Source organism: Mauremys reevesii, linkage group 1 (assembly GCF_016161935.1).
Source record: "Mauremys reevesii isolate NIE-2019 linkage group 1, ASM1616193v1, whole genome shotgun sequence".
NCBI lineage: Eukaryota > Metazoa > Chordata > Testudines > Geoemydidae > Mauremys > Mauremys reevesii.
Window position 1 is genome coordinate 53,604,161 of NC_052623.1, and position 24,837 is coordinate 53,628,997.

Below are 24,837 nucleotides of genomic sequence, written 5' to 3' on the forward strand. Positions count from 1 at the left end.
GACAATCTGACATTTAAACAATTAGTTCTTAATAAAACTGGCATTTCATTGCAACTGGAAGCTGTGAATGATAATTCTGTCTTAAAATGAAACTGTGAGAAGCAATTATCAATGCATCAACGATACATTTATCAGGATGGAGGTGCAAGGCCTTCTGTATCATTTAAATCCTGAGGAAGGGCTGGAAACAGTGGCTATACATGGATGTCTCTGCATTTCCTGCATATTGTAGAATGGGGCTCCTACTTGGTGCTGAATAGGTTGGTGCAGAGAGAGAGTGTGTGGGTGTATGTTTCTGTGTATTTGTGGGCTGGGGCAGAATTGACATGGGCTGGGGCAGAACTGACATGTGTGGGTTATGTTGGGGTTATGAGATTCCTGACCATCTGGATTTAGTAGCCTTAAACCCATTTATAATGGGTCTGAAGGGGCACTGGCTTCTCTTCCCGCCCATGTCTATCCTTTTTCCAAATCCTCTTGATTCTATCCATAGTTTTAAATCAGATGATTCAGAATCTGTTTGAAAACTCCAGTTTATTTTGAACAAGAAAAGTCAGATTTAATTTATTAATTCATTTATAAATTAAAGAAATTAAAGATTTTAAAAGATTGTATATAGGACAGAGATGGCAGAGTTTTGAAGTCATTCTCTTGACCACCAGTCGCAGCTCTAACCGCTAAATGTATGACCTCCAGATTTTTTCCACATTTCCAGATAAGAAGTGCCTATAGCTTTTTTCTTTCTAGTTGTGCCTTACTTTGTAACTATCTAAAAACATAATAATGTAATTTTTGGCAATTTCTACACACCTAATCTAAAACAGTAACAAACAGGCTAAGACTCTTGTAATGTAAAATATAATCTGAAACATGTTTTTTCAAATACATTTTAAAATGTGCTCTTACCTCTTAACTATTTGAGATCTCATGATGCCAATAATACTGTAAGATGTAATTTGTTACCAATTTAATAAAATTTAAAACCAGCAAAACTTTAAAAAGTAATGATATCAAACAAAATGGCCTTTCTCTTTTACATATGTGTTCAAACCAAAGACTAAGTTTCACTCATGCCAGTAGGTAAGTACAAAGCCAGGTTACATTGTAAAATTAAAACACTATTTTTCAAAATATCAGAAAAAACAACATTATACTCATTGCATGGAATATACACCATATTAAGCAGATCTTTCTGCTTTTCCAAAACAAGCTCTTCTTAGATCAGTGTAATATTATCTACTCTGATTAGGATAATGGAAGTTAGCAATCATAAATCACTGAGAAGGGAATAAGACTTAGCCCAGGGATGTGAGGATAAGGCATTGCTAGTCAAATCTGAACATTAGTGGTTGAATATGCTATTGCATTTCTGTTATTCAAGACAGATTTTCAGATGCATTCATTATAGTCTTTCTTCTCAACAGGCCCACGCCAAAGTCTGGCATCTCTACAATGATCGTTTTCGTCCATCTCAAGGAGGCCAAGTGTCCATTGCCCTCAGCTCCCACTGGATAAAACCTCAAACTATGACTGAACAAGACATACAAGAATGTCAAAAATCCCTTGACTTTGTGCTGGGCTGGTTTGCTAAACCCATATTTATTGATGGGGACTACCCTCAGGGCATGAAGAGTAACCTCTCATCTCTGCTGCCTGAATTCAGTGATGCAGAGAAGAAGTACATCAAGGGAACAGCTGACTTTTTTGCTCTTTCTTTTGGAGCAACTCTGAGTTTCCAGCTCTTGGACTCTCAGATGAAATTCCATCAGTTGGAATCACTAAGCCTGAGGCAGCTCCTTTATTGGATAAGCTGTGAATATAACAAGCCCAAAATATTCATTGTGGAGAACAGCTGGTTTGTCTCTGGTAGCACCAAGCGTGATGATGCCAAGTATATTTATTATCTCAAGAAGTTCATTATGGAAACTTTAAAAGGTAGCTCTGTTGACAAATTAATATTATTCTCCTGACAAAACTTAGGGAAAATATCCCACTAAAGCTCATTAAACAAATGCTCCAAAACTTAATTTTGGTCTTTAACATTTATCTAGATTTTCACTATGAAATGAGACTTCAAATCAGTTAGTTAGGTTCATTTTTATCAGTTGTTGACAAGTGCCTTTTAATGAGTGTGGTATGGATGGGATTTTGTTGGTCTGGTCCTGCTCTTCTTGAAGCCAATGGCAAAACTTCAATTGATTTCAGTAGAGCAAATGCACACCCTGTGTGAACATTGCTGTTTTTGTAGTTATCAATGGGATTTGGTTGGAATCATTACAGGAAAACTCCAGTGATGAGTTTTAATACGTTAGCTGAATAAGAGTGTTTATATGTGTGTGTACACACACACACACACACACACACACACACACACACACACACACAGAGAGAGAGAGATCGGATTATCAAAAATTTGGATAATCCAGAGAATGGGCAAAGAGCTTTCTAACCGTTATTTTAAGATGCAGAGTTGCTTTTAAACTTGCTGAGCCCTCCTGGAAAAGCATTAAAACATAACTCCCCTTCTTTATTTACAGCATACATGAACCGTTACTTCTAATAAAGAGATCCAATTTCTAAAAATGCCAAAATGATAGTTTTAAGTTGCAACAACAGCAATACTGTACTATTTTTGAGTTGCTTGAGTTTATTTCTGCATTTTTAAAAACTGGTGCTGTACTCTTTACTAGAAGTAACAGTTTGTGTATGCTGTAAATAAAGAAGGAGGCTACATTTTAATGCTTTGTAATGATCCTGTGTGTGTGCTGGTTGTTTGCTTAATATGGAGAGCCGGATAACTGATTTTATTTGATTGTAACTAATTTTTTTTAACCAATTGTTAACCTAGAATTAAAAAGATGACCCCCCTCCAACTTACTTTATAACATTGACACATCCCATTTCTAATACTTCTTTAGTGGCAAAGTACTGTAGATTCTTTCAGTCTGGCTTGTCAACAACAACTTATTGGGATGACTGTTCCCTGTTTCCTCCTTAATACTTATTTTTATTATACTGTACTTTTTATTACTTCAAAACTTGTTATAATTGGTTTATTTCTCTGTTATCTGCTTCAAGGGTTTTTAAAAATATTAGTAGCTGAATTAAACTATTAATTCAGGTTAAATAGCTTTCATGTTACAATGGAATTTTCCTTTAATGGTTTAGTGAAGATGATTTCCATTTGCCTCTGAACTGGATTAAAAGATCCTGGAATTGTTTCAGCTGCTGTTCCAAACACCTCACTATTACAGCTAAACTAAATGTTGAATTAACATGCAAACCAATGTTGTATCTGAAGTCTGGGGGATAGTGTGTACTACAGTTATTAATTATTGCATGTACCATGTGTTAGAGGTGTGTGTGGAGTTGTATGGAAACTACATAGTCGTATTCTTGTTAACAAAAAGGTGTTATTTATTTATTCAGTTTAATACAATTAATAATATATATACATAGATGTGCACTCTGAGTGTGACTAGGGCCTACTGGTAACATATTAAATTATAGACTATATTTTCCCTTTCAGTTTGCCACTCAGTCACCAAGAATGTCATAATAAATAACAAGAACTACTATTATTTTGGAATGCCAAAAATTTGCTAAGCCCTTTGCAGAAACAAGTAAAGATATGATTCCTGCCCTGAAAATCTTACGTGGGGAGAAGTATGAAAGAAGATAAAAATAATATCAATATGTCATGTGGTTGCTTGATAAGGCATGTGCACTACTTGATGGTTACATTGTATTTGAGACCTTTTTCGTGCTTCCAAATTTTTTAACTCACTCCTCATAGGGAACATGGCATAAATCAGCAAACTTTTAAGGAGGAATTTTTGGTGTGCCCAAAAAACAATGCAGAAGCTCTCTCTGCTGACTTGCAGCAGGAGTGTAATGCTAGTCTAAGAGAAATTTTTGCTGATGCTAGTTAACAATGTGAATCCATCCTGACTTTTACTCTGTTAGAACAGCAAGTGTTGTGTGAATGTGGAGGGCTTTTAAAAAAAAAATCAATATTTGCCAAACAGAAAAGAACTAATCTTTAGGGCAGGGGTAGGCAACCTATGGCATGGGTGCCGAAGGCGGCACATGAGCTGATTTTCAGTGGCACTCACACTGCCCAGGTCCTGGCCACCAGCCCGGGGGGCTCTGCATTTTAATTTAATTTTAAATGAAGCTTCTTAAACATTCTGAAACCTTATTTACTTTACATACAATGATAGTTTACGTATATATTATAGACTTATAGAAAGAGACCTTCTAAAAAGTTTTAAAATGTATTATTGGCACGCAAAACCTTAAATTAAAGAGAATAAATGAAGACTCGGCACACCACTTCTGAAAGGTTGCTGACCCCTGCTTTAGGGTAAGAAATATTCCAGTTTCTTCACGAGTTTATCATGGCAAATTAAAGAGACAGACAAATTCAGCTCTTTTATAATTCCATTGTTTTATTTGGTTCAAACAGTGCTACATCAAGAATCAGTTTAGTCCCTCATATCTGATTGTAATGAGATGCATTAATAAAACTAGGAAATATGAACACTTTGACATTTGATTGTGTAAAATGTTGGCAGTGTAACTAGGCTGGGTAATGTTAAGTTCAATAGGTATCCAATTTGTGTTTACATATGGTGGTGGGCGATAAAGCTAAATTGTGCTGGATACTGATACAGGCCCCAATTTAACAAAGCACTTTAAAATGTGCTTAAATGCTTTGCTAAATAGGAATTGATTTAAGTATGTGCTTAAAATTAAACACACACTTAAGGGCTTTGTTGAATCAGGACCCTCTCTAAGAACATTTTTGCCGATTCTAAGTGTTTAATGTCTATAGAAATGCAAACCATTTGTAAACCTCAGATTAAATCACGGAGTGGAACTTGTCACAACAATAATAATACTGGTACGACCCTTATATCTGTAACAGGCTTTCAACCTATTTTAGGTATGAGGGTTAATAAATGCCAGATATTTATACCAGAAAATGGTATTCTCATAACAGATGTGAGGGCGTCTGTAAAGTCAAATGAGTAAAGTCTCATCAGCCTTATCACTGCCACCTGCATTGCCTGGATAGTTAATGCAAATCCCTAAGAACACCAAAAAGTTGTGTTTAAATTTTTCATGATAATTTCCTCAGGGTAACTTTTTTGTTTCTATATAACTTCTTGGATGTAAACTGTAAGAGTTGGATCCAAAGCCCATTGAAGTCAATTGAAGGACTTCCACTAAATGGAATTTGAATCAAGCCTTATTTATTTATCCTACTGCATTGTTCTAATGCTCAAATACTAGAATAGTTTTTTAAATGGTATACTCTATCTGGAAAAAATGAGCAATATGAGGTCATCTTGCTTTTTTTCCTCTCAGCCATCAGATATGATGAAGTTGATGTCTTTGGGTACACCGTTTGGTCCCTCATGGATGGCTTTGAATGGCATAGAGGATACAGCATTAGACGTGGATTATTTTATGTTGATTTTCAAAGCCATGACAAGAAGTTTTTGCCAAAGTCTTCAGCTTTGTTCTACCAAAAGCTAATAGAGAGAAATGGTTTCCCGCCTTTGCCTGAGAATCAACCCATAGATGGGAAGTTTCCCTGTGACTTTGCTTGGGGAATTGTTGATAACTACATTCAGGTAAGTCTGATGACAAAGTCAATAGATGCTCCAACCAAATTGTTCTTTAAGAATATAATAATTTTATTGTGCAAGTATATAATCATTTTTACTTGGATGATATAAGGTCTGTTACCATAATGATGTAGTGGGAGTACCAATTTATTAAAGCTGCACATTTTACAGAATATCTTCCCAGCTTTCTCCAGGCATCCTAAATGTGACCATGAAAGTGGATCCAAATTTAAATATCATTTTGGAAGATCATTATCTACTAAGTTCAACACTTCCACACAAAGATACTAATATATGAAAATGGCAAATATTGCAAGTGGCATTTTTAGCTCCATAATTTTAACAGCAGCATATTTGGTTGTTGTGATCCAAATCTATTCCTTTTAATGGCAAGAAATTTGTTTAAATATACCCTTGTATTTGGAAATGTTAAAAGTCACAAAACCATCATTACTCATGTTTTTCTAAAGGCCATTCCTAATTAGAGCTGGGTGAACTTTTTTTTTTTGGCAATTAGGAATTTTACAGAAAAATGCATTTTTCAGGGCTGTGAAACTATTTGCAAATCTGGGTCAAATCTGGTGAATAGTTTGCCCCACACAGACACCAAAAACAGAAAAAAAATTCAAAAAAGTTAAAATGTTTTGGTTCAACCATATTGAATCATTCATTTTAACTTTTTGTTTCAAAATGGAATCTTGTTTTCAAATTTGCCCAATTAAAAAAAAACACCTGAAAATGACGAAAACAAATTGAAAAAAACCCACAAAAATAAATTGTTTAAAGTCAAACTAAGAGGTTTTTTGGGGAGGCTTTGGGGGGTTGGATTTTTTTTTTATTTTTGAAAAAATTTGTTTTGCTCTGAATTGAACCAGGCTCCTGCCCCCGCCCACCCACCCCCCGGTAGGTTTGGGTTTTTTTTGGTTAGCGCCCAAACTGAAAACTCTATTATTTGCTCAGTTCTGTTCCTAATGTGTTCGTGTTTTCTGTATATGCACTACAGCATCATTGTTAGTGGCATTATGTGCTAAAAAAAAAGCAGAAAGTATACAGGAAAATACCACTGAATCAGGAATGGACAATTCTGCTGTGCTCCTCACTTGCCAGGCAGTGCAGTGTTGCCTCTGTCTCTGCTGCATCACTGCCCCCTTGTAGCAACCAACCTCTCTGAGACCCTCTTCTTAGCTTTCACTTTTTTTCTCCAGCTAGATCTGTTACCTCTGACAACCCTTCACGATTAAAGCCTTCATTTCACACGCCAAAATTATAGACAGGTTGTGGTCTCTTTGAAAATATGACTGTATAATTCTCAGATTCTGTTTTGTCTTTAGGGCTTCTGTAGCCACAATAATGGTGTAATGTAAAATTCAGCTCTGAGATTGGATCCAAGAGCAAAATTTTTAAATTAGATTTTCCACAAAGACAGAAATTTTCTGAAGGCTAGAGCAGGGGTGCTGGAAGAATTTTTATCATGGGAGTGCTGAGAGCCATTGAACCAACTGTAAGCCCTGTATTTAATGGATCCCACTTCAAGCCAGGGGGTGCAGAACCACCCCTAGTTCCAGCACCTAGGAGCTGGAGCATAGGTTTTTTTGGTTTTGTTTTGTTTCATACCCTAAAGGTAAGCTCTAACTTCACACTATTGAGAAACATTGCAACCTCCTTACCTGATGCATTGATTTTTAAGAAAATTGAGCAATCATTGTCCTTCTGGTCCCAAATAAGTTCAGACTGGAAATGGCACTGTTACCTTTGGGATCAATAACAGCTGTAAAGTTACTGAGTCTGTTAGTTCAAGACACTTAAAAAAACACCTTCAAACTCTGGATATTTTCACTTCAAAAGGATATTCAAACATTTTGTGCTGTAAGGCTGAGGTAGAATGATTTGTAGATGCATCACAGCGGAAAAACATTTCTGACAGCATTCCCACAGTATTAGTAGAAATGCATGCTTTAGTAATCTACAAGGGACAATTCTCCAGAAAAGCAATTTCCCTCTGACATGCTGTTTTTTATTGCTTTCCTCTGTAAGCACAACACTGACCTCTCCAGAGAAAACAGCAAGTGATCTGCAGCTGCTCTGCACAATTCTACAGTCTCAGTTACAGGCTCAACAGTGGGTTTAGGCTGATCCTGCTTTTGAAACAAAAGGTCCGACAGGGAAACTTAGGCTTAGAGGGTTAATTTAAGGAGAAAATTAGTGGACATAGGCAGATGTATATGTAGGAACTGTGTCTTATAGTTTGGGTATTTCCTTTGAAAGGTAAACTGGACTAGGAAGGAGAAGAAGACAATACACATAATAAAATCTTCTAAGTAACTCTTTCCCTCCCTTTAGAGTCCTTTTTATGATCATGGTATTTATGAAAAAATGAAGATGTGATGTTGTATGACTCTCATTGATTGGGTAATGCAGGTGTTCCCCAGCTCTCTGGCCCAAAAGATTCATGGAAAATTTGCTTATTGTTGGAGTGATGCACATTGCCATAACTCTGATGTCAAAGCAAAAATATGACTCAGAAATCAACAGCATGCTATTTTAACCAATTTAATGTCGTAAAAGTAAAGGAATGACACTTTTTAGTTCATTATGCTAGTGCAGTTAAAGGACATTTCTTTAGCAAGAAGCAAAATTCTTACCTGTCAATTGTATTCATGCTGAAACTCAAGCTCAGAGACATATTTCTCTTTTAGCACAGGTTCAAATAAGGAAACTGTTTAATTCTTCTTCATGTTTCATTTATTATTTATTTTGTTCCACCTTACAGGAAAAAGGAAGGCTTATTTATGGTAATGTATAGTGTACAAATAGACCTAAAATATAGCCTTTTAAACTTTTAAGAAATTATTTTAAAAATTAGTACAGACGTAGCTGTATTCTCCTTCTCTGGATTTGCTCTTTTGTCCCTGAGCAGCCCGATTTCCCTCACAGAGCTGAACATTGTGGGGAGAGTGTAAACAGAAGGCATACGCTAGTACATTGCCTTTTATAAAAGTCGGGTGAAGGTGCTATATATATTTGTCATTTTCTGGACCTCACAATATTAAGATGCATTCATTCATATGAGTCAGAGATAGCATCAGAGATGTATGAGGGAGATGCTAAAAGGAAAAAGGTGTTCATCTTAGGAGGCAGCATCAATTAAAAGAAATATTCTACTTGTGATTATCTTTTAATAAACCTTGTCTGATGGATATGAATTTTCTATGTAATCAGAACTGACAAATTGAATTTTGTGTGTTTCTTTTCCCTTCTTAGGTAGACACAACCCCCACCCAATTCCTTGACACTAATGTATACGTGTGGGATGTTCACCACACTAAGAAGCTTATTAAAGTTGATGGAGTTGCTACCCCAAAACGTAAGCGTCATTGTGTTGACTTTGCTGCCATCAGGCTCCAGATCTCGCTGCTGCAGGAAATGCATGTCACACATTTTCATTTTTCACTGAAATGGTCTTTGATTCTCCCTTTGGGTAACCTGTCTCAAATCAACCACACATTCCTGCACTATTATCAGTGTTTTGTTAGTGAACTTCTCAGAGTTAATATAACTCCTGTTGTAGCTTTGTGGCAACCTATGGCTGAGAACCAAGGGCTTCCTGTTGTTCTAGCCAAATATGGAGCCTGGGAGAACCCAGAGACTGTTCAAGCCTTTGTTGAGTATGCCAAGCTCTGCTTCAAAAGTCTTGGCCACCATGTCAAATTTTGGATTACAATGAATGAACCCTATGTGAGGAACCTGACATACTCTGCAGGGCATAATCTGTTGAAAGCCCATGCTAAAGCCTGGCACCTGTATGACAAAGAATTTAGAAGATCTCAGAAAGGTAAAATATCTATAGCTCTGCAAGCTGATTGGGTAGAGCCAGCCTGTCCTTTTTCCAAAAATGACCAAGAAGTTGCTGATAGAGTTCTAGAATTTGACATTGGCTGGCTTGCTGAGCCCATCTTTGGGAACGGTGACTATCCACATGTGATGAGAGAATGGCTTCACCAAAGAAACAGCATTGATTTATACAATTTCCACTTGCCTTATTTCTCTGAAGAAGAAAAGAAATTAATCCAAGGCTCATTTGATTTTTTAGCCTTAAGTCATTACACTACTATTCTTGTGGACTGGGAAAAAGAAGATGCACTGAAGTATGATCACTATCTTCAAGTTCAAATGATAAAAGACATCACATGGCTGAACTCCCCAAGCAGAGCCGCAGTGGTGCCCTGGGGACTGCGCAAAATGCTCAAGTGGGTTAAATCCAAGTATGGGGATGTCCCTGTTTATATTACAGCCAATGGAATTGATGATGATCAGAATATGGTTCAAGATAAACTGAGAGTATATTACATACAAAATTATATCAATGAAGCTTTAAAAGGTAAGGAATCCATGCAAAGTTTATACACTGAAAGTACTAGCATAAATTTTGGCATAGCGTATGATTGAAAAAAAATTGGCATCTAACAGCATCTAATGTAGTTATGCTATAGTTTATAATGGATAACTTATTCTATGGTACATAAATCCATTGTTGTTGTTAAGCAGTAGGAAGTCAGATCTACTTCCACATGTTCTTAATAAAGCAGAAGAGGAAAAATATATCTTAAAGTAACTGGTGTGGATAGCTTCAAAATCTGCTCACGAGATTCCTCCTTTCCTCCCCACCCCTCGACTGCTCCTTTCATCATCTCTTTTGGTGCTTCTTCCTCTTCCCCCTCTCTGTTTGAGTACCACAGGCCTCAGTCCACAGTCCCTTCCTTTTCTCCCTACACTTTGTTCATGGGTGATGTCCTCTCCTCACACCAATTCACGAGTCTACCTCTGCGTACTATTTCTGACCAGTGCTACATATCTGACCATCTCTCCAGCACATCATCTTGGGTGGCCTGTCTCCAATTCAAGATAAGCACGGCGAAAACCAAACTCTTAATACTTTCTCTGTGGTTTCTGACAACACCATCATCCTGCCTGTCATTCATGCTTCCAAGCTGGGGGTCACTTTTAATTCCTCCTCCTTCTCCCTGCCCATTTAGGCCATCACCAAGTCTTGCCACTACGTCTTTCACAATTTATAAAAATTCAATCCGTCCTGTTTTTTCTGCTGGCTAAAACACTTGCGCATTCCCTTATTTCTTCACGTGATTGTGTCATGTAGGGTATCACCAAGGGGGGCTCTACGTTTTTGGCCGCCCCAAGCAGTCATGCGCGGGAGGCGCCCCGGAGCCACGGGAGCAGCGGACCTCCCGCGGGCATGACTGCAGAGGGACCGCTGGTCCCGCGTGGCTCGGCTGGACCTCCCGCGGCTGCGGACGGTTCATGGGTCCGGCGGCTCCGCTTGAGCTGCCGCAGTCATGCCTGCGGGAGGTCCAGACGAGCCGCGGGACGAGCGCCCCCTCCGCAGTCATGCCTGCGGCAGGTCCAGTCGTCCCGGGGCTCCGGTGGACCTCCCGCAAGCATGACTGCGGCAGGTCCGCCGGCACAGCCTGCCGCCCCCCCCGGCCGCAGGGGACGCCCCCTAGATTTTGCCGCCCTAGGCACCAGCTTGTTTTGCTGGTGCCTAGAGCTGCCCCTGGGTATCACTCCCACTGCCCATCCAGAACACACATTATCTTTCCAGTCACAACACGCAAGCCCCATTTTCACATCTCTGCTCTAGCTCCCCTTGCTCTCTGTATCAAGTTAAAACTTGCCCTTGCCATCAAGACCTTACACTTGCTTTCACACATCTACCCTAAGAGAGAAGTGGAGGCAGAAAAACTAACTGGCTTCAAGATTGAGCTTAAGCTTATGAAGGAGATGGTATGATGGTACTGCCTACAATAGCATGTGGCCCATCAATGACTGCCAGTAGCAAAAATCCTCAATGGCCGGAGGTGGGACACTAGATTGTAAGGGCTCTGAGTTACTGCAGAGATTGCTTTCCCAGGTATCTGCTTGGTGGGTCTTGCTCACATTCTCAGGGTCTTAACTGATTGCCATATTTGGGGTTGGGAAGGAATTTCCTCCCCCTCCCGCCCCCCAAGTCAAATTGGCAGAGATCCGGGGTGGGGGTGGGGTTCGCCTTCCTCTGCAGTATGGGGTATGGGTCACGTGCAGGTTTAAACTAGTGTAAATGGTGAATTCTCTGTAGCTTGAAGTCTTTAAACCATGATTTGAGGACTTCAGTCACTAAGTCAGAGGTTAGAGGGTCTATTTCAGGAGTGGATGGGTAAGGTTCTGTGGCCTGCAATGTGCAGGAGATCAGGCTAGATGACCATGATGGTTCCTTCTGACCTTAAAGTCTATGAGCCGCATGTTTTCTTCCACACTGTCCATACACTTGAAATGAACTCTTGGGGTATGTTTGCACTACAGTAGGAGGTGTGATTGCACCATGTTTAGACATACCTGAACTAGCTTTTAATGTAGCTAGTGTGTGTATTAGCTGCAGTGAATCCACAGCAGAATGGGCTTCATCATGCAGGAGCCTACCTGGGACCCTGGGTACTCATTTGGACGGCTAGATGTCACTGAAGTCCATGCTGATTGCAGTGTAGATGTAACTTTACTCTTCCCACATTCAGATGCCTCCAAAACTCTTGGTGCTTCCATGAGGTAGGGACCAGATTTTTAAAGATATTTAGGTGCCTACTGGGATTTTTAAAAGCATCTACGCACCTAATATCCATTGAAATCAATGCGTTTTAGGCACCTAGGCATGAATGCACAGAAGGACCTAGGTGCCTAAGTCCCTGTTCTAGTGCCTAATTTCTTCTGTGCATTTAGCCTAGAAATGATTTTGAAAAGTCTACTAGGCATCTAAATACTTTTAAAAATCTGGCCCTAAGATTCTTGTGGTAGGGGCTGTGTTTGTATGTGTCTTGTACTATGTGTAAGCACATCTCTGCCAAATAAATAATCATACTTACCACTTACGTAGCATTATTTAATCCTCAGCGCTTTACAAACAGAGCTAATTAATTCTCATAACAGCCCTCTGAGAGGGCAGGTAAATATTGCTACCTTATTTTACAGATGGGGAAACTAGGACAAAGGGGTTAAGCACCTTGCCCAAGGTCACAGAAAGTGTTATTCTCAGAGCCAGGATGAGAATTCAGGAGTTACTAGCCTCAGTCCTGTGCTTAGAAAACTGGAAGACGCTTCTTACATTTAAATTGTGATTTTTGTGGTTTGTAGTGTTTATTGTTTTCTTCCATATGTTTGGGTTGCTTAGTCTAGTGCCTGGAACCTGGAAATAAATTTACAAGGCTAAATTTTGCACTATTGAATAGGCTTGATGATAGAAATCAATCCAGAAACTAGTCATCTATCTACTAAGCATTTTTTTTTAGCTAAATTACTGCCTCTGTATCTCAGGGTGGATAAGATACATCTCATGATCCAAATTCAGCCCATAGATTTCTAATAGGAAGTCTGTGGCTAACCTCATTTTAAATAAGGAGCCGTGATCTGTGAAGAAGTATGACTCAAAATAGATTGCATAAGGAGATTTGTAGGGTCTGTTGGCCATGCCCACGTATCAATAGTGAGGGAGACTTCATTTTCTCCCTTTCTATGCACCATGGGTTCTGGTTCCTAGGAAGTTGCCAAATTGGCCTTTGGTTTGATCTTGTTGTATCAACTAGAAAAGAATATTATTGCTATTGATCTGAGTAAAAAGCAAAATATTTTTTATTTCAGATACGGTATTCTAAAATATCTGCTATAGGTAAAGTAACCAAATTAATCAGACAATTGCAGTGTTTCAGAAATAGCTTTTTCCCCTCTCAGCTAAATGAAATACTGCTCCATTTGTCCTGCTCTTTTATATGTTCAAAGTTGTCCCACCGCAATTAAACCTTTACTATTTCCAGTGGATTCCCTTGACCCCTGCCAGCCTCCTATATCAGAGGCTCACCACTGTAAATGGGCCAGCACCTCCTGGTGATCACTGAAGGACACAGCTGTGTTTGTGTTTGGAAGGAGTGACACAGTGCAGCCTGTGAACGGCACATCAGGATGGAGAATACTCTTGTACAGGCAGCACAAAACATAACAAATATTGCACCAGATCATGCCTCCAAGAGCTACATGCCTGGGATATTTCCAGTGATTTTATTTCCCTTAGACAGATGAGATGTGGTGGTGTGGTTGCTGCATTATATAGGTTTCTAGGTTGTATGTTCCCCCTTGCACAGTTATATGGAGATACAGCAAGCCTCGCATAAGGCATGAGAGGTTTGTACTCAAGTTCCACCTTCTCTGGAAGTAGGATCTCAAAGGTGGGGAAGCAGCGGTCTGCAGCTCATAGCCTATGTGACTCATAGGTTATGAGCTGCAGCCAGCTGCTTGCCCACCTTTGAGATCCATCACCACTGGGATGCAAAATGCAGAGCGGGAGCCACATGCTGGGTATAGGGAAGCTGCCAAGCGAATTCCCTATTGGATGGTAGGAGGTCAGGGGTGCTGGAACCAGGGACAAGGGGGCCAGAGGCAGATTAGGGGTTTATGGGGCCTGCAGTCTGCAATACCCCCCCTACTACCAGGGAGCAGGCTTGAGGCACAGGCACTTGCCCCACTCCGCCCGCCAGGCCCCATCATTTTAAAAGCCCTAAGGGCTAGTGACCGGGGGGGAGGGGGAGCTTGCGGGCGGAGATGAGCAAGTTGGGTGGGGCAGGGGGGCAAGAGACGGTGGGAGGGCAGAGACTGAGGGTAAGGGGCGGCATGGGGGCTTGGGGTAAGAGGCATAGCATCGCATGCTGCTTAGGGGGCTTGAGCAGTGGCGGCAGCAGCACACGTTGGTAGAGCCCTTTTGTATCCGCATCCGATCCAATATCTGCAAAAATAGTCCATGGATATGAAGCAAATATCTGTGGATTTGCAGAGCTCTACTTACTTATATCCAAGAGTGGGAATACATCAACCCAATTCTCAGTAATCTTTCTTGGCTTGCTTTCCATTTCAGAATTCAGGACAAGGTTTCCTCATCAATATTCATCCACAGTCTTCTTTCACTTATTATTTGAATATTAGCCTCTTTGTTTTCTGCAGCCATCCCCTGCTTTTCCTATATCAGGAGTCGGCAACCTTTCAGAAGTGATGTGCCGAATCTTCATTTATTCACTCTAATTTAAGGTTTCATTTGCCAGTAATACATTTTAACGTTTTTAGAAGGTGTATTTCTATGAGTCTATAATATATAACTAAACTATTGTTGTATGTAAAGTAAATAAGGTTTTTAAAATGTTTAAGATGCTTCATTTAAAATTAAATTAAAATGCAGAGCCCCTTGGACCAGTGGCCAGGACCTGGGCAGCGCGAGTGCCACTGAAAATCAGCTTGCGTGCCACCTTCAGCACGCGTGCCATAGGTTGCCTACCCCTATCCTATGTGGTAGAATGTTTGTGATTTCCCCCACACCCCATAGATCTTTGTATTGGACAGTAAATTCTGTCCTACACTGTTTCCACCATCTAGAACAGATTTCTGCCTTTTTGTGGCTCATTGATTTCAAATCCCAAATCTTCCCCCTGGCCAATTTACACCTAACTAGGGTGCAGAAAAGTTGCACCTAGATCCCAAAGTTTGTGGGGTGTTGGGATTTGCATATTTGATTTGGCCCACTATAGGGATAGAATGCAGCTGCAAAATATGGGTCTGGAATCAAATTTAGATCCAGCCTGAATTTTTCTCAAAGTACTGGAGTATTTAAAGCAAGGATTTTGGTTTGGGTCCATACCTACTTCTAGCTCTCTGAAATAATTAAGACAAATCCTGCTTTCTGCATTACTCAGAAAATCCACTCTCAGGTGTCCATTAGATGTAATAGAGCACATTTATCTCTGGTTTCAATGAAGTCAACAGAGATATGTTCTTCTTTGAGTGATGGTCCCTATGTGTATTCCACAAGTGGATATGCATGCACAGTCTGTGCCTGAGGCTGGACTTTTTTTTGCAAGCAGTGTCCATTGGTCCGCACATGCACTGTAGCTCTCCTCATGCTCCGAACTGAGGGCATAACAGGTGGTGCAGGCTGATGCCTCTTCACTTCCGTCTTACTGCTGCATAGTCTGAGTCAGAATCCTCGGTGTCCTTAGCACCTTTCTGCTGCGTCATTGCTGTAAATATATCGTATATTTCTGGTACCGTGTAGTTAGATTGTTGTTTTCCCCTTTCTTGTTCCCACCTTGGGGGAATTTTTCTCTCCTGAGAAGGCTGAGATTATGCCCAAGGGTCAAGAACTGTGTTTCCTTCCCTCACTCCTTTGCTGTGAGTGATGAAGATCAACACTGCTTCTACTGCCAGGATGAGGCTCACATCTAAGCCAAGAGCTGTATCTGCTGCTCCTTTCCCCCAGAAGTTATAAGATTCAGGGACTGAGGTTTGATGGAGAAGACAATGAGATTCCAATCAGATTTGGTCGGAGACCACCCCCCAAGTATATCAAACTCATCAAGCAGGCAGCACACCTCTGGGCACGAGCTCAGGAATGGAAGCTAAGTCTTTTAAGCCTAAAGAGAAGGCTTCCCATGACGGTAAGGGGCACTCTCATAAGCATAGGGACAAACCATCTTCATTGAAGCCAGCCCTGAAGAGAAAGGATCCTTCTCCAACCCCATCAAAGTTGGGAGAGCCTGCACACACAGGCGCTAAGAACTTAGGCCTGAATAAATCTCCTCAGCAAGAGAAAGTGATGTGCAAGGCTATAGACCCTGGTTCTGGCACCAGTTCTGATGGCTAAGGCTAAAGACAAACAGCCTCTGGTGCTCCCATCCATATCTAGAGCTGACATGGTGCCTATAACAACACAGCCGCTGATGGATCTGACTTCTCCACCAATGGACTCTCCCCACACCCAGGGTGATCTGAGACCTACATCTCCCTGGAGGATATTTTTGCTCTCCCCATCCTCATTCACCCCTCCTAACAGGACCATTTCTGTTCCTGGACATTATTCCTCCAGAGGAAGAGGCTACCCCAAGGATGCAGAGTCATTCTCCCATCCCGCTTGCCAGGCTAGTTATGTAGCCATCAGTACTGTCGGTTCTGCCAGTAGTCCAGGATCCAGACTTTTTTTCTGATGAGTTTGAAGCTCCCCAGGAGTCTCTGTGGTACCAGGTAGAGGTGGCCCTGGACAGCAGTTGTAGAAGATCAGGGTCCTGGCCAGATATGACTGGCTATGGGACCAGTGGTACTTTATGCCATGGGGTCCTACCCTGCCAGTTGATCCCATCTACTGGCACTACTGGGGGCCATAGGACACCTACCGTAGACACATGGGATTCGGTACATGAGCCATATTTACCATTGCCCCGCCAACACCAACCGGCCCCATCGCAGTATTTGGTAGAACGCCAGATCCGCCGGTTCCGACAATTCCAGGGGTGATTTTATAGTCTTCACTGGATGAGGCAGTAACTTCATTTTCTCCATCGCTGCCTGATGACTTCAGGCAACATCAGTAGCTCATGCACAGCATGGCTTCTAAGCTGCAGATAAAACTTGAGGAAGTTCAGTGGCCTCACACAGATTGCTGGACATTTTGCAGCCTTCTGGTCCCATTTGGGTGGCCCTCCCAATCAACGAGGCCATTATAGACCCAGGAAAGATGGCATGGCACCCCCCCTGCCTCTTGTTCTGCCATCCCATAAAGGACTTTGTTCAGTCCAAAAGGGGAGAGTTTTTATTCTCACACCCATTGCCTAAGCTACCAAATGCTACCAAGAGATCCAGGCAGCAAGGACCAATGGCTACTCCCTCTGATAAGGTACAGAAGTAGCTTGATCTTCTGGGAAGAAAAGTCCTCTCTTCCACCTCCCTCCAGTTCAGGATCTCAAACTATCAGGACCTCATAGCCAAATATGATTTTACCAATTATGCTGTTTCTAAATTTAAAGGACAAGGTCCCGGAAAAGGATAGAGCCCACTTTCAGTCCTTAATTGATGAGGGCAAATTGGTGGCCAGAACTTCCCTCCAGGTCATGGTGAATGCTGCGGACAACGCCTCCAGAGGTTGTTATGGGGAGAGACTTGTGGTTTTCCTAGAGAGATGCAGAGTATCATCCAGGATCTGCCCTTTGATAGGATCAGTCTGTTCCACAAGAACACAGACGAATCTCTCCACTCCCTCAAGGACTTTAGCACAATTCTTTGCTTGCTAGGATCTATACCCCAACCCCCAAGAGAAAACATCACAGACAAGGGTATAGGGGTATAAGCCCTGTTTGCATCAATGTCCTCAGGAACCACCTTGTAAAAGACGAAGGTTTATCATCCCAGGAATGCAGCCCCTGCAGCATCTACCACTGCATCTTACTCTGACCCTCAGCCAAAGAGTTTCTTTTAATAGGACTGTCAAGACCTCTTTCCCTTTATTGATGCCACATCATTCCCCTCTTCAGATTTTTGGAGGCTGCCTTACTCAATTTGTCTGCAACTGGAAGGCCCTAATTGCCGACAAATGGGTTACTGGATGTTATTCACAGCAGCTACCTGATTAAGTTTCTGGCAAGTCCTATCCATAAACCTCCTCTTGGTTCCTTTTCAGGGGGAACAAGATCCCTCGTGGTTTAGAGGCAGTCAACCTCTGGAATAAGTGCATCAGCCGTCATAAACCCTTTCAGCAGTACACTTACCGAGGTGCAGAACTTACCAGTTCTCACCTAGTGAACAGTCTCACCAGACATTTTTCCATGAACCACAAATGAAAGATTCACAATTCAGTTCTCAACAAGGTCTTCACTCAATGGGAAATGCTGTCCTGCAATCTTTTTGTCCCACAGGTGAACAAGAAACTTCCCCATGGCAAGTGCTCGATGGGAGACAATGAGCTGCTATCACAGAAGGATCACCTGAGATATGCCTTACCTCCCTTTCCTTTAATACCACAGGTTCTATAGAAAATCCATCAAGACAGGGCTCAAGTCATCCTTATAGTGCCCAACTGGCTGAGACAGTTGTGGTTTATGCTGGGGCATGAGCAGTAATTTAAATTTGACCATTTTTGGAGGAACATGTTCTGTGCTGCCTTTTATGCCCTTGGTTCGGTGCATGCGGAGAGCTACGGTGCAGGCAGACCAACAGACACTGCTTGGTCCACACATCTCGAGATACCACCAGTTACAGGTAGGTAACCTCCATTTGCACCAGCAATGAATCTACTTCCTTTTCAGTTTTTTCCCTTAGGACTGAAACTGGGTTAGATGTCAGTTTTGTGCCCGCAATGTTTATAGCAGGTTCTGAATGCTGTATACAATTTTGCATAGCTTACATCTTCACCTTCCGTGAAATAACACACAGGTATATGAGCCAGAAAAAATAGCACAAGAAAATATTTTCCCTTTACATTTTGTGTGTATGGGCATAAAAATAAACATTGCCTTTGGGGAGCAGTATGATCTAGTGGACTGAGCCAGGAATTTACAGGACTTGTAGCCAGGAATTCCTGACTCCTTATCACAGTTCTCATGCACTGTGTGACTTGGGCAAGTACTTCAACCTCTCTGTCTTAGTATCACCATTTTACTGATGGAGAAACTGAAACAAAAAAACTTACTTCTGTCCCTCACAAGGATTTGGAGGGAGGAGCTTAGTTATTTATTTAGATTTATTTACAAAATTAATAAGCACTTGTCTTCCACTCTGTGTAACGTTGCACAGTTAAATTTGTTATCCAAAAAGACCAGTTTTAAATACCTCACGTCTCCCAATATAATGTTTTTACACCACCCTGAAATAAAAATAATTTGCACAGTGCTGTAAGTATAAGCCATACTGTGCAGTCAGGGCTGGTGCAAGGATATTTCACACCCTAGGCGAAACTTCCACCTTGCGCCCTCCCCCCCCCCATGCCCGCGCCCTGAGGCGCCCCCCCTGTGGCAGCTCCCCCCTTCCGCCCTGAGGTGCCCTCCCCCGGGGCAGCTCCCCCCTTCCGCCCTGAGGCGCCTCCCTTGCGGCAGCTCCCCACCCCCCACACTCCGCCCTGAGGCACCCCCTCGCTCCAGCTCACCCCTGCTCCGCGCACGAGCAACCCAAGCACACGTTCACTTCTCCCACCTTCCAGGCTTGAGGGGCCAATCAGCTTAGGCGCTGCAAGCCTGGGAGGCAGGAGAAGTGAAGTGGCCATGGTGTGCTCGGGGAGGAGGCGGGGCAGGGGTGAGCTGGGGCGGGGAGTTCCCCTGCATGCTGCCCCCCCTCTTACTTGCTGCAGGCGGCCCTCCCCGCGCTCCCCTGCCGCAGCTCCCTCTGCCTAAATGCCGGCAGGGACTGGGGCGGCTGAAGATCCGGCCGCTGCGGTCGCTGCCAAAGAAAATGGCGCCCCCCCAAATGCCAGTGCCGCGGTCGCCTAAATGGTTGCACCGGCCCTGTGTGCAGTGGGAGACATCTGCCAAAAAGCTGCATGTTGCCAACCTTTAAAAGCTTTGGTGCAGATGGTCAAAGGTATTAAGGTGCCTAACTCCCTTTGAAACCAATGGGAGTTAGGTGACTAAATACCTTTGAGGCTCTGGGCCTTCCAGCCTACAGGTACCTGGATAGTACAGGACTTTACAACAAAGAAAAAGAGTAACTATTGGTCATTCTAGTGGAATGTGTGAAGGAACCACCAGTTGTGGCAGATAATATCTTTGAATGCCCGTAAATAAAGTTATATATAAAAATACACTCTCAGATCCCAATATTTGCTGTTGGATATTCCCTACCTGTGCTAAGGGGCAATTTACCGCTAGTGCCCTCACCCCAGGCTGACTCTCCTTGCAACTGCACGGCCTGCTGCCAAGAAGCCTGTACTTTTCAGTAAGAGCCTTCTCCTGCAAACACTTGTGCACATGCACAACTTTACTTATGTGAGTTGAAGATACACTGTGAGATGATGTCAGCTGAATAGTCCATGGTTGACAGGTCCTGATTCAGCAAGGTACTTAAGCACATGCCTAACTTGACTTCAGAGGGTCTGCTCATGTGTTTAAAGCTAGACTTGTGCTTAAGTACCTTACTGACTCAGTTAATGACTCAGGTCACCTCAGTCCAAAATCACAGGGCAATTTGAGGCGATGGGGTTGATACACACAGCATGGCCTGGAATGATTTCTGATGGGATAGAGCAGGATTTACCAATTGAGGAAGGTTACATTGACTATTCCAACTCCACCCTTCCCCCCATGTTAGTGTGTATGCTCTCCTGGTGCCATGGGCAGGAATGGTTCATGTGACTCTCCCCCCTTTTGCCATTTGGAAGCACTGCTTTTTTCATGCCTTTAAAAAGATAATTTCACTGGCCGCATTGTGTGATGTATTTCATGACCCTAGGTTTCACTCCCTTGAATGAAGTTGTATTCATTGGCCACACAAGTTATATGTTATACTATAAGTTTATGTCTGTGCATGGGTATATTACTGTTTGTTTGTTTTATACAAACAGACCCATACCTGCATTAATAGGCCAACCATTACCCCAGAGTTACCATATATATTTTAATTAAAAGGAAAAACTGTGTGGTAATCACAGATCACGCTGTATCGTAATTGTCATCCAATGCTCACTTTTTAATGATAATCTCGTACTGTATGTATGCATATCTAGCTTCTCTCTCTGTGGAGATGAGTTCAGATCTGGGTTTGGCTCTGAACTTCCTCAGCAACATACAGTAGCACACAGCATTGTTCTTAAATAAATTAATAACTGATTTATTTTCCTTTCCCCTCCCCTTTGTTTTCTTTTGCAGCATACACCTTGGATAATGTCAACCTACGGGGATATTTTGTCTATTCTTTTAATGACAGGACTGCTCCCAAATATGGCCTCTATCGTTACATTGCTAATCAGTATGAGCCGAAGCCTTCCATGAAACATTACAGAGAAATAATTGACAATAATGGTTTTCCCAGTTCAGAAATTCCTGATAGACTGTGCCCAGAAATGCTTGTCTTGTGCTCTGAATGCAACCTTTTCCAAACCAGAAAATCTTTATTAGCTTTTATATCTTTTATATTTTTTGCTTTTATTGTTACTGTATTCTTCATTATTTACTACTCTAGGAGGGTTGAAAGAAGGTATAAATAGTGCTGCCCCTTCACATCCAGCACTCGCCAGTCCTTCATCTGCATTCCCTTGAGAATTCTGAAATAACGGCACACAAGGTTGCAATCACTTCAATACTAGGGAACCAGTTGCACTTTATAGTACTGTGAAGCACTGAAGTTGAAAATGGATTGTGAACATAGGGCCCTGAAATCCTTCTCTGTGTTTTAGTACTTCTGGTTTATGACAGATTCTTGATTGTTGTCATCAAATTTCTCTCAGAACTTTGATTGATGCCCTTTATTTGGGCAGTTTTTTTCCACTCAGGTAAAGGTATTTTTTAAAAAGGCCTACAATTAGCCTGATGGTGGAGACACAAACAAGGGTATTAACTTAGATGTAAATTGGGTTTGGTTTTACTTGAAGACATATAGTAGTGGAAAAATACAGATGTAGAGTTCTCAGGGTGAAAGTTTGATGAGAAACAAAAGAAACCATCTCCCCAAACCAGGTGTTATGGCACCTGATGCCAAACAAACACATGATTTAAATTATCAGGAAAGCAGAGACTCAACAACTATATGTACCACAAGGGAAAGGAGAGTCTTCTTGCTACAGCCGAGGACAGGGAGTGAAGAGATGGGGAACTTTTTCCCTGCTGTGCTGGTGACTTTGGGTAAATCACTTAACTGCAAAGCAGGCTGCTGGTCCCACACTCCCTACCTGCTCTGTCTCTATTGGTGCTGTCACCCTGCCAGTCTACTGCCCTGGCTCCAGGCTGTGGAGTGCGACCCAGCTCCGCCTTGCTGTGTCTAACCTGACAAATCCATCGGGAAACAGCAGCAAGGGGAATTGACTCATGTTTGGAGGGCAGTAAAGGTGGTTCCTGGCAAGGGGGCAGGCAGTGTTTAATTTATGCCAGGGCTTGCCAGGGCTGAGCCCCAGCACCTCCAGGCTTGGTAGTTCATAGCCCTGGCACCTCTGGGCTTGCTGCATCAGTTATAAAAATAAAAAAATTGCTTGAACCCTGGCACCTAATTGCTTGAGCCCCGGCACCTCTTTCATTACAAGTTAAACACTGGGGGTAGGTTCCATGCCTTGGAGATGAGGGAGAGTTAAAGAGGATTAAAGGGTCTTATTTTGTTTGGTGAGGGGGGAGAGTAGTACCTGTGAAGGATCTGGGGTGCTCCCAGTTGACAAATGGGAGAACTGCACTGACCTTTGCTGTGCTTGAAAGCAGGAAAGTGTATGTCTTATGAGGGTGCAGGGGGCAAATGCAGCGTGGTCCCATACCACCACCTAGTAACCAGAACCTTTTCCTCCTACTTGTGCACCTTCCCCCAACAATTTGTTTGAGTTTGAATTATGTTGGGTCTAGAGGATTTAAGCCAGGGGTCCCCAACACGGTGCCTGCGGGAGCCATGGCACCCGCCGAGGGCATCTAAATGCACCTGTGTACTGGCCAGCAGACGAGCATCCGCCGAAATGCAGCCGACAAGCAGCGTCATCCAGATTTTCGGCAGCATTTCGGCAGCGATGCCTATTGATGTTGCCACTTGTTGGTGGATGCTCGTCCGCCGCCACGGTCATCCATGGAGACGAAAAAGGTTGGGGACCACTGCTTTAAGCATTTAAATTTCACACCTCTAGCCTGGCAACCTGCTGCCTTGTTTGCCAAAGATTTAAGTCTTGCACCCCTTGCTTCTGAAGCTCACTTATTTATTCTCTAAGAGCTTGACCCAACTTCCATTGGAGTCTTTTCCATGGGTTGTAATGGGAATTGGATCGGGCCTGGATAGCACTCAGATCCAGAAATCCCATTGAAAGTCTGAGCGACTTTCCCTTCTCTCTCAGTGGAATAAATTAGCAAAAAGAAGCAACACTGTTTATTAATAGAATCATAGAAATTAGAGACAGGCAAAATTGCCTTTGGGCTTTTCCAATCTGACTTACCAATCAGCATATTAGGAGCCCACTCTGCATAATGCAGAACAGTGATTGTTTTCTCTATCTCCGTGCTTTCATTGTCTTCAGATGCGTTTATGCTTCTATTTCCATATTGCCACGTGAGTTATGTTCATCACTGGAGAGGATTTTTTAATCTAATATGCTCTGTGTCAATTATAAGTAGTTTATCTAGCAGAAGCTGATGTTGCTGTATTGAATGTGAATGTTTATCTACTGTAAATTGAAATTTATATGTGAAATATGCCTACTTTCATTTGCAAACTAGATTACATTTCTTTCCTATTTAGGTTATGTAGAGAAATAGAAAATAATTATTGCTCAGTCATAGTGATTAATATGTTTGTATTTTAGTTTCAGACTTACAAGAGTCTCCATTTGCACTTATATATATATATATATATTTTGCTATGAGGATTCAGGTGACAAATTCTGGGTAGGTGATAAAATATAGAAAATGTATATTAGCCTGGGAAGGTTTGCTGAAGGAGAATATATTTTCAAACTTTACTGTGTGTTGTTTCTACGTTTACCTGCTGCCATATGGTGCTGCATGGACTGTAATACAAAAAGATGGTTCTTGATGACTACATGAAGAGCTATATAGATTTCATTGTAAAAAGTCACCTATTTATATATTTAATGTATAGCTTACTTCATGGTGTCAGGTGGAAAACTCAACTGATGGTGAAAAGGACACTATTTAATGTCTACATGGCCAAATATATCTATGTGCTAGTTTTCCTTGCTATAACTAGGCTAGAATAATAAATACTGGGCCTGATTTTTAGAGTAGGTGAGCATGTGCAGCTCTCACTGACTGCATTGTGTGTGTGCATATGCTGAGCACCTCTGAAAATCCTAACCCAAACCAAGTATTTTATATTCCTACTCTCTTCCCCATTGGTTGGCTATTTAAAATGTGTATTTAACATGCGGCTAGTTCACTACCTTGGTATGATGAATGCATTACTATCTTGAGCTAGTCATTTGTAAAGCCACATTTTGAAATGTTGGGGGCAGTGAGAGGCCCGAAGCGAGAATGCCTGAAACCTGCATTCCCATCGAGGGGGATATAAATAGAGCAGCAAAAAGATGGCAGGGGACATGTCTGTTCCATTTATCTACATCAGTGATTGCACCAATCACTTGTAATAAACAACAACTTGTAATAAAACCTGCGCCATAGAAAAAACAACAACCTAATTCCTAAACTGCATTTATACAGAGCAAGACACT

General features: G+C 41.9%; 1 protein-coding gene across 2 annotated transcripts in view; it reads left to right on the plus strand.

The window, feature by feature from the left end:
- KL (klotho) overlaps nt 1–24,837 on the plus strand; it is a 65,842-nt gene that overhangs the window by 32,421 nt on the left and 8,584 nt on the right. The window contains exons 2-5 of one of the 2 annotated variants that reach the window (XM_039530722.1): nt 1,425–1,935; nt 5,374–5,642; nt 8,898–10,014; nt 21,338–21,696. In XM_039530722.1, the coding sequence (XP_039386656.1) occupies nt 1,425–1,935; nt 5,374–5,642; nt 8,898–10,014; nt 21,338–21,675 (2,235 nt within the window). In that variant the 3' untranslated portion in view covers nt 21,676–21,696. Of the gene's footprint in view, nt 1–1,424; nt 1,936–5,373; nt 5,643–8,897; nt 10,015–21,337; nt 21,697–24,837 lie in introns of those variants that run through there. The other variant, XM_039530732.1, reaches the window with a different exon arrangement.